The sequence below is a fragment of the Sceloporus occidentalis genome, unplaced genomic scaffold (assembly GCF_023333645.1).
Source record: "Sceloporus occidentalis isolate IW3139 unplaced genomic scaffold, rSceOcc1.0.p SCAF_46, whole genome shotgun sequence".
NCBI classification, from domain to species: domain Eukaryota; kingdom Metazoa; phylum Chordata; class Lepidosauria; order Squamata; family Phrynosomatidae; genus Sceloporus; species Sceloporus occidentalis.
The window spans coordinates 3,474,063-3,487,948 of NW_028317026.1; the positions used below are offsets into that span (position 1 = coordinate 3,474,063).

At 40.5% G+C, this 13,886-nt stretch overlaps 1 protein-coding gene across 1 annotated transcript in view; it reads left to right on the top strand.

Annotated features, from left to right (window-relative positions):
• Positions 1-13,672, top strand: part of LOC149289342 (AP-1 complex-associated regulatory protein-like) — a 28,475-nt gene extending 14,803 nt beyond the window's left edge. The window contains exons 5-10 of the mRNA XM_089490789.1: positions 4,300-4,396; positions 8,496-8,594; positions 10,891-10,955; positions 11,199-11,269; positions 12,384-12,512; positions 13,431-13,672. Of these exons, the coding sequence (XP_089346915.1) occupies positions 4,300-4,396; positions 8,496-8,594; positions 10,891-10,955; positions 11,199-11,269; positions 12,384-12,512; positions 13,431-13,672 (703 nt within the window). The remainder of the gene's footprint in view (positions 1-4,299; positions 4,397-8,495; positions 8,595-10,890; positions 10,956-11,198; positions 11,270-12,383; positions 12,513-13,430) is intronic.
• Positions 13,673-13,886: the final 214 nt, after the last annotated feature.

Sequence of the window (13,886 nt, forward strand, 5' to 3'; positions counted from 1 at the left end):
CTGCCTCCTGTCAGCAACGGAGGCTCACAAAATACCCGGGAGTCGGGAGAGAGGCAGAGCAGTGTATGGGAGGGGGGAGGAGTCAGAGGGGTGTATGGGAGGGGGGAGAGAGACGGAAGTGAGAGACCGGCCGACAGTGAGGGGAATCCAGGTCCCCTGCAGCGTTGCGGGGGATCTGGATTCTAGTGTTATAATCCGATCTCTGTTTGAGGTCGGATTATATAAGGATAAAATCGATAAAAATCGATTCGACTAATCAATAATGAAAATCGTTGACAACGATTTTCATTATCGATTATCGATTTTATCGATTAGTTGTTTCAGCCCTAAATATATGCTATATTTTGCCGACGTGGCCATTTCGCTGGTCAGTATTCTGAAGGTCATTTTACAGTTTTTCTGTTTCCTAAATATATAATCTTTTTACCCAGATTATGAAACTAAAAGGCCAGAGCCTCTTACTTTGGAAAAGGGCAAATACTAAAGCATATGGGAGGGTGGCTCCCATACACCCCTTTGACTCCTCCCCCCTCCCATATACCACTCTGCTTCTCTCCCGACTCCCTGGTGTCTTGTGAACCTCTGTTGCTGACAGGCACTTTCACTGCAGCTTCGTAGAAGCCCCAGCGAAAGTGAAGGGCAGTAACGAAGGCTGTCTGTGCACATCGTGCAGACCCCCACCAGCTGACAGAGGATGATCCTCTGCAGGAGACCTCGATTCTCTGTCAGCCGGTGGGGGTCTGCATGATGCGCACAGACAGCCTCCGTTACTACCCTTCACTTCCGCTGGGGCTTCTACATCATGTGATGCTGACGCTGCATCGTAGAAGCCCCAGCGGAAGCGGAGGGGAGAGATGGAAGTTGTCTGTGCGCATCGCATGGACACCCACTGGCTGACAGTGAGGGGATTCCAGGTCCCCTGCAGCGTTGCGGGGGAACTGGATTCTAGTGTTATAATCCGATCTCTGTTTGAGGTCGGATTATATAAGGAGAGGAGTTTTTCAGAGCATTTGCTCTGAAAAAACCTCTTTTTTAATAATCGATAAAAATCGATTTGATTCATGGATAATAAAAATGTCAACGATTTTCATTATCGATTATCGATTTTATCGATTAGTTGTTGCAGCCCTAGTTTAATTTCCATGCAATTCTTCTAGCAAGGGACCGTTCTAGGTCTCCGTTCTCCTGCTTGTGAAAAACCACTCCATGTATGCCAGGTTTGTAACAGTCTTAAAACTTCACTTTAATATGTTTTAATAAGCAAATAAACTATTTTCCCTTTCTAAAGTAGTATATTCAAGTGGCCTTTAAGTGTCCTTGAAAATGCGAACAAGCTGTCAGTGCTAAGCTCATGGCCGTAGTTAACCGAGTAGCATGTGACGGAGATCTGCCTCCCAGATGTGAGCATTAATCACTCTCAGGGATATGAAGAACTTGTCACTGCGATGTTGAAGATGTTGTTAACCTTATAAATGAGAAAATCTGCATTATTTATTTTGTGATTTTTTTATAAACAAGGTCTTCTGCAACCGCAAACACTGTTAATAACATTCTTTTGGCTGTACAAATGATCAGGCCAGTTGGGAAAAAAATAATAATAATAAAAAATATACCATATTGGCTCGAATATAGGCCGCACTTTTTTCCCCCACTTTAAGTCTTTAATGTGGGGGTGCGGCCTATATTCGGGGTCTAGCGCCCGACACCCGGGACATGCAGTCCTGGGCGCCGGGCAGGCAGCGGGGTTAGGATACAGATCCCCCGCAGCGGTGCAGGGGACCTGCATCCTACTCTCTGATACGCTCAGACAGCCTCCCCTGCCGGCACTTTCCACGGGGGGTGCCGGCACGGAAGGTTGTCTAAGCGCATTGTGCGGACGGTCACCGGCTGCGGAGGTTGTTTACACGCATCGCCGCAGCCGGTGACCGTCCGCACGATGCGTTTTACCTCTGCCCCAAGACTTACCAGAGCAGACTCCCGGGTGTCTTGCGGGGCCGGCGGGGGACATCTACGCAATACGCGTATACAACTTCCGTTGAGTGCCGGCACCGGAAGTTGTATACGCGTATTGCGTAATGTCCCCCGCCGGCCCCGCAAGACACCCGGGAGTCTGCTCTGGTAAGTCAGGGGGGGGGGGACAGTGGCAGCATATCTCGGCGGGGGGGGAGGAGGACAGTGGCAGCATATCTCGGGGGGGGGGGGACAGTGGCAGCATATCTCGGGGGGGGAGGAGGAGGACAGTGGCAGCATATCTCGGGAGGGGGGACAGTGGCAGCATATCTCGGGGGGGAGGAGGAGGACAGTGGCAGCATATCTCGGGGGGGGGACAGTGGCAGCATATCTCGGGGGGGGAGGAGGACAGTGGCAGCATATCTCGGGGGGGGGAGAAGGACCACAGTGGCAGCATATCTCGGGGGGGGGAGGACAGTGGCAGCATATCTCGGGGGGGGACAGTGGCAGCATATCTCGGGGGGGAGGACAGTGGCAGCATATCTCGGGGGGGAGGAGGACAGTGGAATAAAAAATATATTTTTGTGAGCAAGTCCTAAAATTAGCATATTAGCTTAAAACAATTCTCGCATGGAAAGAGTTAAAATACTGGCATATTAAATGCCCGTGGGGTGTCTACTTTTAAAAAAGGTATGATTTGATGGGGTAAATTGAATTGGCCAGGTTCAACAACGTCCCAATTAACACCGGGGGAAGGATGGCCACACACCTAATTTCCAATTAGAAAAATGCACACGTACCAAATGTGGCCTTTTAGTTCCCACAAAAATGACAAACCCATGCATGTGGGGTATCACTGTACTCAGGAGATGTTGCTGAACACATATTGGGGTGTCGTGTGACAGCGGCATATACCAGGAGCTGTAAATTCATACATAAAGTAGGTGTGTGTGGGAAAAATACACACACAAAAATACTACTGCAAACTTTGAAAACATGCTGGTGGTAAAATGTGTGCATGCAAAGAGTTAAAATACCAGCATTTAAAATACCCTGTGGTGTCTAGTTTTGAAAAATATATGGTTTTGTTGGGCACACTGAAATGGCCCGGCTCAAAGATGTACCAAATAGGGCATGGGCAGTGGATCCCCAAATGCCAAAGTTCAACATTGAAAAATGCGCATGCCCCAAATGTGGCCCTTTTGCCCCCAAACGGCCAGGCAAAATCATTCATGTGAGGTATCGCTGTACTCAGGAGATGTTGCTGAACACATATTGGGGTGTTTTGTGATAGTGACATAAACGAGAACCTTTTAATTCATACCTGAAGTAAAATGTGTGTGACAAAACAAATGCAAAAAAATGACTACCACAAAGTTTGACAAAAACTGGTGGTAGATATGGTGCATGGAAAGAGTTAAAATACTAGCATTTGGAATACCCTGGGCTGTCTAGTTTTCAAAAATATATGATTTGATGGGGTAAATTGCATTGGCCGGGTTCAAAGATACCCGAAATGGCACATGGGGGAAAGAATTACCAGATTTGGAAAAAATGGCTTTGAAATAGCAAAACGCTACCTGTACTTATTGCCCCATAATGGGTAGAAAAAAGCAAAAAAACATAAAAACATTGGGTATTTCTAAACTCAGGACAAATAGTAGAATCCATTTAGCAGGTTTTTTCATTACCTTTTATAGATGAGTAAAAGATTTTTCAACTAAAAGTTAGAAACAGTCATTTTTTTTTTTCACCATATTTTTTTCTAAATTTTTCACCATATTTTATACTTTTTTTAGTAGTAAATAATATGATACAATCAAAACAATGTCATCTAAAGAAAGCCCTTCTTGTCCTGAAAAAAACAATATCTAATGTGTGTGGGTTCAGTAAACGGGAAAGAAGAAAATTACAGCTAAACACAAGCAGCGCAGAAATGTTAAAAAGGCCATTGTCACGAAGGGTACAAAAAGTAAAATCAGCCTTTGTCACGAAGGGGTTAAAGAAAAAAACTTTCTTTAAAAAAGCACCAAACTTTTAGGGTGCGGCCTTTATACGGGGGCGGCCTATATCCGAGCCAATACGGTATATATATATATTTAGTGTACATCATGTTACCAGGTGTGGAAACTTGAAAACACTGTCTTGGTGCCTCACTATCAACTGTGAACTTTATTGTACACTATTTAAAACATAAAAACGGAAACCTTGTTGTTTTTTTTGCCTCTTGAATTTGTTTGCTAATTGCATGGCCTCTAACGCTGTTCAGTGCCTCGCCTATGTGTTCTGTTTAATCTGGTGTTTGTGTGGCAGTGCCAACCCTGCTGACTTCTTCATTAACATCCACAGGCCTCTAAGCGAGGAAGAAATTGGTGATTTAAAGGAAAGGCATTATAATTCTATCACCGAGAGACAGAGGGTTGATGACATCAGAATACAAAATGAGGTAATGGAAATATTTCTGCTAATAACTACTCTCTTCCATGTCATCATTCTTAGATGTCACAGGGCTTTAACCCATTCAGTGCCTGAGAATAGTGCAGGGTGCATGTCTCTTTGGTCAGCATCAGTAAATAAACTGCTGACGGGGCTGCCTTTATATTTAATGCTTTGCTTAGTGCATCAATAGTGCAGTATTTTGGCAGGGGTATTGCAAAGGGGTTTCCTCCATTATCTTCAAACATAGTCAAGCCCATCTGTTAAGCCTAATAGAAAATATAAATTATTTGGCGCTTATAAGAGTTTAATGCAGTCCTAACTCTGAACCCCCGATCTTAGCACCCTCATTGTCCTCAGATGAGTGTAAAAGAGTTATGTCTGCAATAACAAATGGTTGTTTGAGAACATGAGTATACTGATTAGTCCATTACAGTGCAGGGTTATACAGTAGACACATTGGGCACATGCCCTTGGGCCCCAGATCTGTGGGGGCCACCCGGCGATTTACAGAAGCATACTGCACTGCAAACACACAACCTTCTTATCACACTTCCTTGTTATGGAAGAGCGCCACCTACTGGTCACAATGTAACACTGCAGCTGAAGGAGCCACTCAGTGGTGGGAAGCAGGTAAGCTGAATGTGAAATGGGTATCAGAAAGTGTGTGTGTTTGGTTTTTTTTTCCTGGTAGAGGATCATCTTTTAATATGCCTATAAGCCTCAGGGGGTCTTAATTCTGCAACAATCCAATAAGAACAAACAGGTTGTGAGTTAGTCTGTCTAAAGGGCAAAAATCTAAACATTATCCTTCATTGTTAATATTTTTAAGGTTCATTCAAATCTGGCTCAAGTGTGGGGCAACAACCATAGAAACTAATAGAATGCAAATCGATTTACTTTCACCACTAGCACCAGAATGGCTTCTTCTACATAACCCCTTTTTCCAGCTATCATATCCTAACAATTTATTATTTTATAATTTCATTGCTATTCTAGTTTTTTTTTCCATTATTTATTAGTAAACTGTGTAAAAAGACCAGAATTGCAAAGGTATTTATTTCCAGTAAGGGAAAAGCATTATTATTCAGCAAGAGTCCGCTGGTTGGAGATGCAGAAACCCGTTTTTGACCATTAGCTTTTACCCCTTTAATTATTGAGGTAGACTACAGTATTTAGTATACCCTTTCTATGTTTTCATTTTGAAACTTCTAACAGAATTTGTTACGTTTTTATAAACAAAATCACCAGTACCAATCACCAATGGCTTACGCTAAATTCTAAACATGTTGTTGATGTTTCCTAAACAAACTGTTACTCAACTATCACAAGGTATTTAAAGGGTATTTAAAGAAAAGAAAAAAAAGTTACTTAATATAAAAAACTATTTCTATGACTGAGCATGTTATACATAATTCTGAACAACATGCCTGAAGAAGAGCCCTAAGTTGTCTCAAAAGCTTGCAATCTAATGCAATGCGGTTAGCCAATTAAAGGTGTCCTCTTAATAAATTTGCTAATTTTCTTTCCATGACACTGTACAATTCTCAGAGGCTGTGGGGTAAACATAGAAGTATAGAATTTGATGGCAGATAAGAACCTTTTGGCCCATTTTTCCCGATGTAGAGACTCCGACCTTAATCAGTCCGTGATCTCGTCTTAGGTTCAGGATAGCTTTATACTTTTTCCATGCATGTTTAAATTCCCTCACTGTATTATTAGCCTCTACCATTTCTGATGGAAGGTTGTTCCATGTATCTTCCACTCTCTCAGTAAAACGAAACTTTCTTTCATTACATCTATATCTCCGACACTCTTCTCCTTTGAAACACACTTCCTTCTTGTACTCCCTTTAAGTATGTAAATGTTTCTATCACATCCTCCCTCCTAAGCTATACATATTAAGATCCCTTAGTCTTTCTTGATGATTTTTATCCTGCAAGTCATTTATTTTAGTGGCTCTCCTCTGATCTCTCTACAACAGCCTTCTGGAAATGGGAACCCCTGAGGGTCTTAATTCCACAACTGTATTCCAAATTTCAAGGGTCAGAACCACCTCTCTCTTTCTGCAACTAATGCCTCTAGCTATACAACCCAGCACCCTGCTTGCCGACGCTTTATTGCATTGTCTCTTTTACGTCCCAGATGCATTTTTTTACGTTAATCAGCATTAAAGTGCAGTTGCCATGCTCTTGATCATTCTAATTTACTTGCCATTTGACATGTTCCACCAGCAAGATATATATACTCTGTTGCAGGTCTGCAAAAAAAGACATATCTTGCCATTAAGACCTTTTGTAATATTGATAATAAAATATTTAAAAAAGTACGGGTCCTAATACAGATCCCTGATGTACCCCACTAGTAACAAGTGTTCCCTCTGAAGATACACCTTTAACTACAACCTTCTGCCTCCTGTCACTCAACAACTGCCTTATCCATTCAACTATTTTAACATCCAAACACTGCAATTTATTTATGCAGTCTAATTTGAAGGACACTGACAAGTGCCTTACTGAGATCTAGATAGGCATTATCTACTGCTCTAGATCAAGTAAACAAATGCTAATTTTTAATATTGCAAACCATTTACTTCCAGATCCTTTCCATCCTTTAGCATGGTTTCCATTCATTTCCCAACCACTAGTGTAAGACTTACTGGTCTGTAGTTGGCAGGGTCTTCCTACTATGCTGCTATGATTGCCAACTTCTAGTCTTCTGGAACTACTCCTGTCAAGAGTGAATGGTTAAATAAGGGGGTGTATGTTGAAATGGTGCCTCTAGGTGGTGCTAGAGTATCATAGTTTCCCACCTGGTTAAAACATAATCTATTCTCATAAACACGTTGACCCTGCATAAAGCGTAGTGGATGGAGTCACAATTCTTCATCCCACCTTTCTATTGAATAAAGCCTTAAGATTGTGTTCTTGGGTACTTTAAAAGGTACACCTGGAAATCCATTGACACCATTGACCCTGGGTGTCAGCCAAACCCTACCAAGTGTGTCTGCAACAAGCTTTCTTTGTAGCAGGTCCCAGTGGTAACATTTAATGACATTATTATTAGATTCAGTATGAAGCCCAATATGTAAGTCAAATTGGCAGTATAAAGACAAAAAAAGAACAATGGACGTTGGGGCTTTAATCAAGTGCAAGGATATAGTTACATGCAATGCTGCCTCATAAGAGTTTTGTTGGTAAGTAAAATGGCTGCTCTCTTTCTAAGTTGGCAGATACATAAAACAAAACAAGTGGCATTTCCTGACGTCTTTATCAATATAATGAAATAACATTTATTGCGCTGCATAATCTTGCTCTTTTTAGCACATTGTAGACCTCGATTCTGTGAGAGAATAAAGGTAAAGGAATGTAAGCACCGCTTCCCGGTAGAGATGGTGGGTTTTGGCCACCTTAACCTGATCAGCCGCCTTTCCCTAATTGTCATTCAGAGTTGTGAGTTTAGATTCCTGAAGGGAAAAGCAGGGTTGCTCTGACATTTATTAATAACTTATTAAAATACACTTTCACACTTCTTCATTCATTCATCTGCATGTCCAAAGCTTCCATGGCTGAAGGTATACATCCTGTTTGAATGTCACGTCATCATGGACTGGGATTCTTGCAAGAAGTTGCATAATTACATTGTACGTAAGGTTGAGAAAAGACCTAAATCCAGCAAGTTCAACCCTTCTACCTAACCTTCCTACTCTTGATCCAAAAGAAGGCAAAAAAACAACCCCTAATTAAGCTACTTCGAATTCTGCCATCAGGAGGAAAAATTCCTTCTTGACTCCAAAAGGCACTTGGATTTCTCCTTGAATCACCTTGGATCAACTTGGAAGTGTTAAACCTGTGTTCTAGATATAATCATACAAATTATTAATACAATTTAGAACGATAATGCATAATTTACAGGCTGTCTAGATTCACTGTATGTGTCGCTCATAATATGTATACTACATGTTTTGATTTTTTTTTTAAAGATTTATTTTCTATTTGTTTTTGTGTGTGCATTTTATTATTTTTATTGATTTCTAATATTTTTTAATATGGAGGACAGCTAGACAGGTTCTGTATTTTGTTAACCCTTATTATTTTGTTCGTACACAGTTAGCCTTACAAGAAGAGAAGTTAAAACTAGAAGAGGAGGCTTTATATGCTGCACAGCGTGAAGCTGCCAGGGCAGCCAAGCAAAGAAAGCTTTTGGAGGTGAGGGGATAATAACCCCAAAATTATAGATTCCTTTTTTACTAGTGCTTTGAGTTTGTCATTTCATGCCATCAAGAAGAAACCTGAAAGGTTTTTCACGATAACCGATTTATGTGTTAAGGAACCATAATGCTTCGCTCCGTTTAGTAACGGAGGGTTAAGTTTTATTTAAACGAATAGTCTAGTAATTATAACTGTGTAATTATAACTCTTTATTTTGTGGATTTTTTTTGTCTCTACGGAAGGGAGGAAATGTTGGCGTGTACACTTCTTGCACGTAGCAAGCAGCACTCCCATTCGTAGATGATGCGCTCCCATTGAAATGGTTGGGAGTGGCAGCAGCCAATCACCCGTATGCTGAGAAACATGAGTGCTCAGATCTGATTGGATGCTGCTACTCCTATTGCTATGAATGGGAGCCCAGCTTCCTTTGACCGCATGCTTCTGAGCATGTACTAGAAGCCTTCTGAGAAATGCTCCCTACTTGTAGGGGAGAAGTGAGACGGTCTCATTTATAAACGTTTTTAAGTTAAAACTACGCCATCATTTGAAAACAATGTAAGGCTTCCCAAAGGGTAATAACGTATGTTATGTCATTACTAATTAACTGTTTAACATATATTAATGCTGCAGCACATTTCAATGTATATGCGTGTTGATTAATGTGATCTTGGTATGTTACCCGTGCGGTTTATATTAACGTTCCCAAAACATAATGGGATACATCCAATTGTTGTGATATCAACTCCTTCATTCTAGCACGAAGAGCTGAGCTGCCATAACGCACAATTCAATGGGCAAGCAAAGAGGAAAATGCAAAAAGAGGGATTCTGCAGAATCCCTCAATGTATTTACAAGGGAAAAATGATTCAAGGGATCCGGCAGCCATCTTTTGCATTAAAGCAGAGTATACCATTAAATGAATTATTCATCCGGTTGCGCTCTAGTGCACATGCTGCAGAATGCCTGTCCTCAAACTGTGTTTATGAGAATCTGCTTGCATTTTAGGTTAATATGTGTTATTTGGGGGGGGGGGGGGGGGCTTCAGGTTAATTGGGGAGAACTAGTTATTGCTTAAAATATAGCACTTTATCTCAAAACTGTATATGGCCTCCAGAGTATTCTCTATAGTGGTATCGTCGGTGATGTCAGAATGCTGTCTTAAAGCAGTTCCTGTTTTTCTGTGATTTTCAGCATGCATGACTGCTTACGATGGTATTTTGCTTACATATTTCCAGTTTATATGAAGTGGTATTTTCAGGTGGAGACTTTAAAGTGTTGGTCTGTGGGCCGCCCACGGACCGACTAGCCCACCGGGAAATTTCCCGGTATCCCGGTGGGCCAGTCTGGCCCTGGTTGTTGTTGTTTTGTCTCCTTCACTAATTGTTAAGATACGCCGACCCCAGCAAATTTTTCCAGCGGGAAAGGGACGAGCTGCTCTTGTATAATGCATAATTCAAAGGGTGAGGATGTTGAAGAAATCACCTTGACCTAACTATACATTATACAGGGCCAGCAAAGCTCTTCTTGGAACAGAAACACACTGGAGTTGGACCCTCATAATGTATAGTGGAGTTGAGGAGTTGAAGGCACAGCTGTTCCGTCAGCTCATGCCTTAGCGAGCCGAGCCCAGTGTAGTAATGCCATGTGTAACTGTACACGGTAAATATATCCTGCAAGCAATAAAAGGACGTCGGGTGCAGAGCGTGTCAGACATCTAGAGTGTTCATACAACCAGGGGGTAACAACACAGGCTGTTTAGAATATAACATATAATTAGGTTCAATTTCTATTAAACACCGTTAGAATTAGATCCGTATTCGGAACAAGAATTTTGGTTTGTGATTCCTCTAACGCTTTGTTTTCCGGATAATGTACCTTTCCTTTGGTTCCGTTCCGTAAGCGTTGCATGTTGAACTCTGTGGTGTTTATTAAAAGGGGATCCCCCAGCATTTTTACATTACTAGGATTAGATTCAAAATACCTTTTTTACATTTTTTTTAAACAAAAAAAAAAGGACGATTCTAGTTTTTGCATCATATGTTGAAGCTGTATTATTTTAGCCATTTGTTGTAGCTGTGTTGTTTTAGCCCAATCTACTAGACGGACACCCTGACTCCTTATTATACTACCTTGTGATTAAAGTCTACAGAGCTATGGACTTCATCAGGATTGCTATTAAGAATCAGATCAATGTGGTGTTTGAGGGGGGAAAAAAAAGTCACCCAAAAAATGACATGATCAGGTCTATAAAAAGATATGACCGAATCTTAACCTCTTATTGGTTGTGTTTTAGCGACACAGATTACAATGGATCCGACTAAGAGCTCAAGCAGCAAACAGTGGAGAGAATCCCAAAAGGTAATTTTTGACCCTGTATTTGCATATGAAATCTGTTAGTCATTAAACAAAGTGTAACAGTATATGATCACTCAACAAGTCTGCATTCCTTCAATTCTTCAAGACCTTGGAGACATAACATTGTTTCCTAACAGTACGTCTTCTGTCCATGTGTGACATAAAGAAATAAACAGGAAATGTGTTTCTGTGTGTTTTACCTACTTTATTACAGCATTGAGTTATGTTTTTGTTCTTTTATTACAGCTCCGTGGCAGAGGATTTTGAATCCTATTTGCAGAGTGTGAAATCACAATATGAAGCATTCAGAAGTAGCAGTAAGTTGTCAAATGTTCAGGTTTTTTTAGGTATTTAAAAAATCTGATATGATTTATAGGTACAATAGTTTCGTTTACATTGAATCTGGGACGGGTCTGGGCATCATATAATGAAGACTTAACAGAGAAACACTCCCCAAGCCCTCTGCGGCATTCACGTAAAACATCATGTACATGAGCCGACCTTAAATCTAATTCTCATTCGACTCAATACGGCTGGTCCGCAGCAGGATCAAGCCACAATCGCACGATACACGTTATCATTTTAGTAGCGCTAATTATAAATGTGGGCTTAGATGGAAGAGCAAGAGCTGCTGGTAGATTGGGTGCAGAGAAAAGTAGCGGCAAGATTCAATGTTTAAGTAAAACATGCTAAAGATCCCCAACTTTTAACAAACACTTCTGGCGGGTTATCATGCTGGTAGTTACATCTTGTAAAGTTATCTTTAAGCATCCTATTGCCTTACAGCACATAAGTGACCTTTACTCATAATGTGGTGGCATACTGTTCGGGTTTATTATGGGTGAATGGGTATAGAAAGCTGATAAAGTGCTACTTGTTATGAAGCATGCCGTATTTTTATTTTTGCTTTAATTTTGTTATTTTACATTCCGAGAGAGTGTTCTGAAATTCAATGGAACGGAAACCTTGCGACATATCCTCCGATTATCACTTTCTGCTAAAACCGTCAAATGTCTAATTTCCCAATCGAAATGATTGTAAAAGAGGAATGTTATAAACATAAAAAACATAGAATGTGAAAGCAGGCACCTTTCGGACCGTTCTTCCTGTGCTTGGTTAGATCCCTTTGAGTATTATGTGACATGTAATTCTCAACTGATCCGTCTTATTTATATCAGAAAACAGTTAGAATCTACTGATCTTCATGACCCCAGCAATTTTGTTTCCACCTACAGCCACCCGATTCTTCTTGCATTAACGTTATAGATGTTACTAGTTTGGCTGCGACAAAGACTTTGTGCAAGTCTGGCTTTTTGTCCTATTAAGTTTGTCTTCACCCCTCAGAAGATTGTCCCGTGTACACCCATTCCGATATAGGCAGGATAGTGTTTTTTTTCTTCTCATTAATCTTTATGTATGTTTCTTGTCTAGGGCTTTCTTCTGATGCCAACATCTTAACTCCCAACACAGAGAGCAGTTGTGATCTTACTAATAAAACAAAGTCAACAAGCGGGAATGATGATAGCACATCCTTAGATCTAGAATGGGAGGATGAAGAAGGTAGGTTGATGACCTTTTGGGTGATATAATTGTTTCATGGTGACCAACTCATAGAAGAGAAATTATACACATCTGTTTTATATATTAAAATAAAATATTACTAAAAACCACAATGTGTGTGTATATAATATATTATGGCTTGTGACCATGAAAATTGTCCGTCAAGTGGCGTGGTGCTTAACTAGAAGTCCAATCACGTCATGACGGTGTTCCGCTAGGTTGAATTCTTCAGGTCAGATGCCCAGCATGTAATATCTATTAGTCTCTGATAATTGTCCACATGGAAAAGTTAGGGTGTGTTGTTCCCCGAAGAAGTGAATGTGAAAATGTAATGTGTGTTTGGTTATATAGAACGTCATGTTGTGTTAGGATCATACTGTGAAGAGATAAAGCGAGTAAGTGTACAGTTGCAGTTCACACTATTCTGTTTTACATTTAAGTAGAAGATTTATACAATGGGCATATTATTTTAATGGTCATCTCTGTTAGTATATTGACAACTGTATTTATATGCGGGGAGCGCATGTAGATACAGTATGTATATAACCCTAAAATGAAAATGGCCTTCAAGACGTCTTTAGTTCCTTTTACATTTTTTTTATCTATGTTAGCCCAATAAAATGTATCAACTTCAGCTAGACTCCTGTATGCATGTATATGGAGTAAGTCAATAGATATGCCTGCTGCTTTTAATTATTTTTAGCACTCGGATATTCTATAGTCAAGTGTGTTTATACGTTCACGGAAATATATATATTTGTGCCAAATATCCAACCCTGCAATGTGAAAATGAGTGCGCCTTTGGAGGTTTGTATGAAATGTCCCAAAGTTAATTTGTCAAATGCTCGGAGCCAATCATACTTCTATGTCTTCTTGGTTATCAAAATATTACCATTAAACAATTCCCTTCTTGCCTAGGAATAAACCGATTAATTCCTATGAGAGAACGTTCAAAAACCGAAGAGGACATACTGCGCGCAGCCTTAAAATTTAGCAGCAAGAAGTCTGGGAGTCACACCGCCTCCGCCTCCGATGATTCCAATGGCCTGGAGTGGGAAAACGATTTTGTCAGCGCGGAGATGGATGATAACGGGAACTCTGAGTATGCAGGGTTTGTAAACCCAGTCACAGAACTGTCTGCAGATCACCAGGACAGGTAGAAGAGACGAGGGATACAGAATCCTAAGATCACCAAACTTTAAAAAACAAAAAAGCTTAATCTTTTTCCCTCACGGGTTGAAATGAATGTACAGATTTTAATGGAGCCTTCTTTTTTAATTTTAAATTATAAGGAAGTAGAAATATGTAACTGGAAAATGAAATAGTAAGTGCAATTTTGATCACCCTCTGCAAAGTTTTGTTTTCCACTGATAA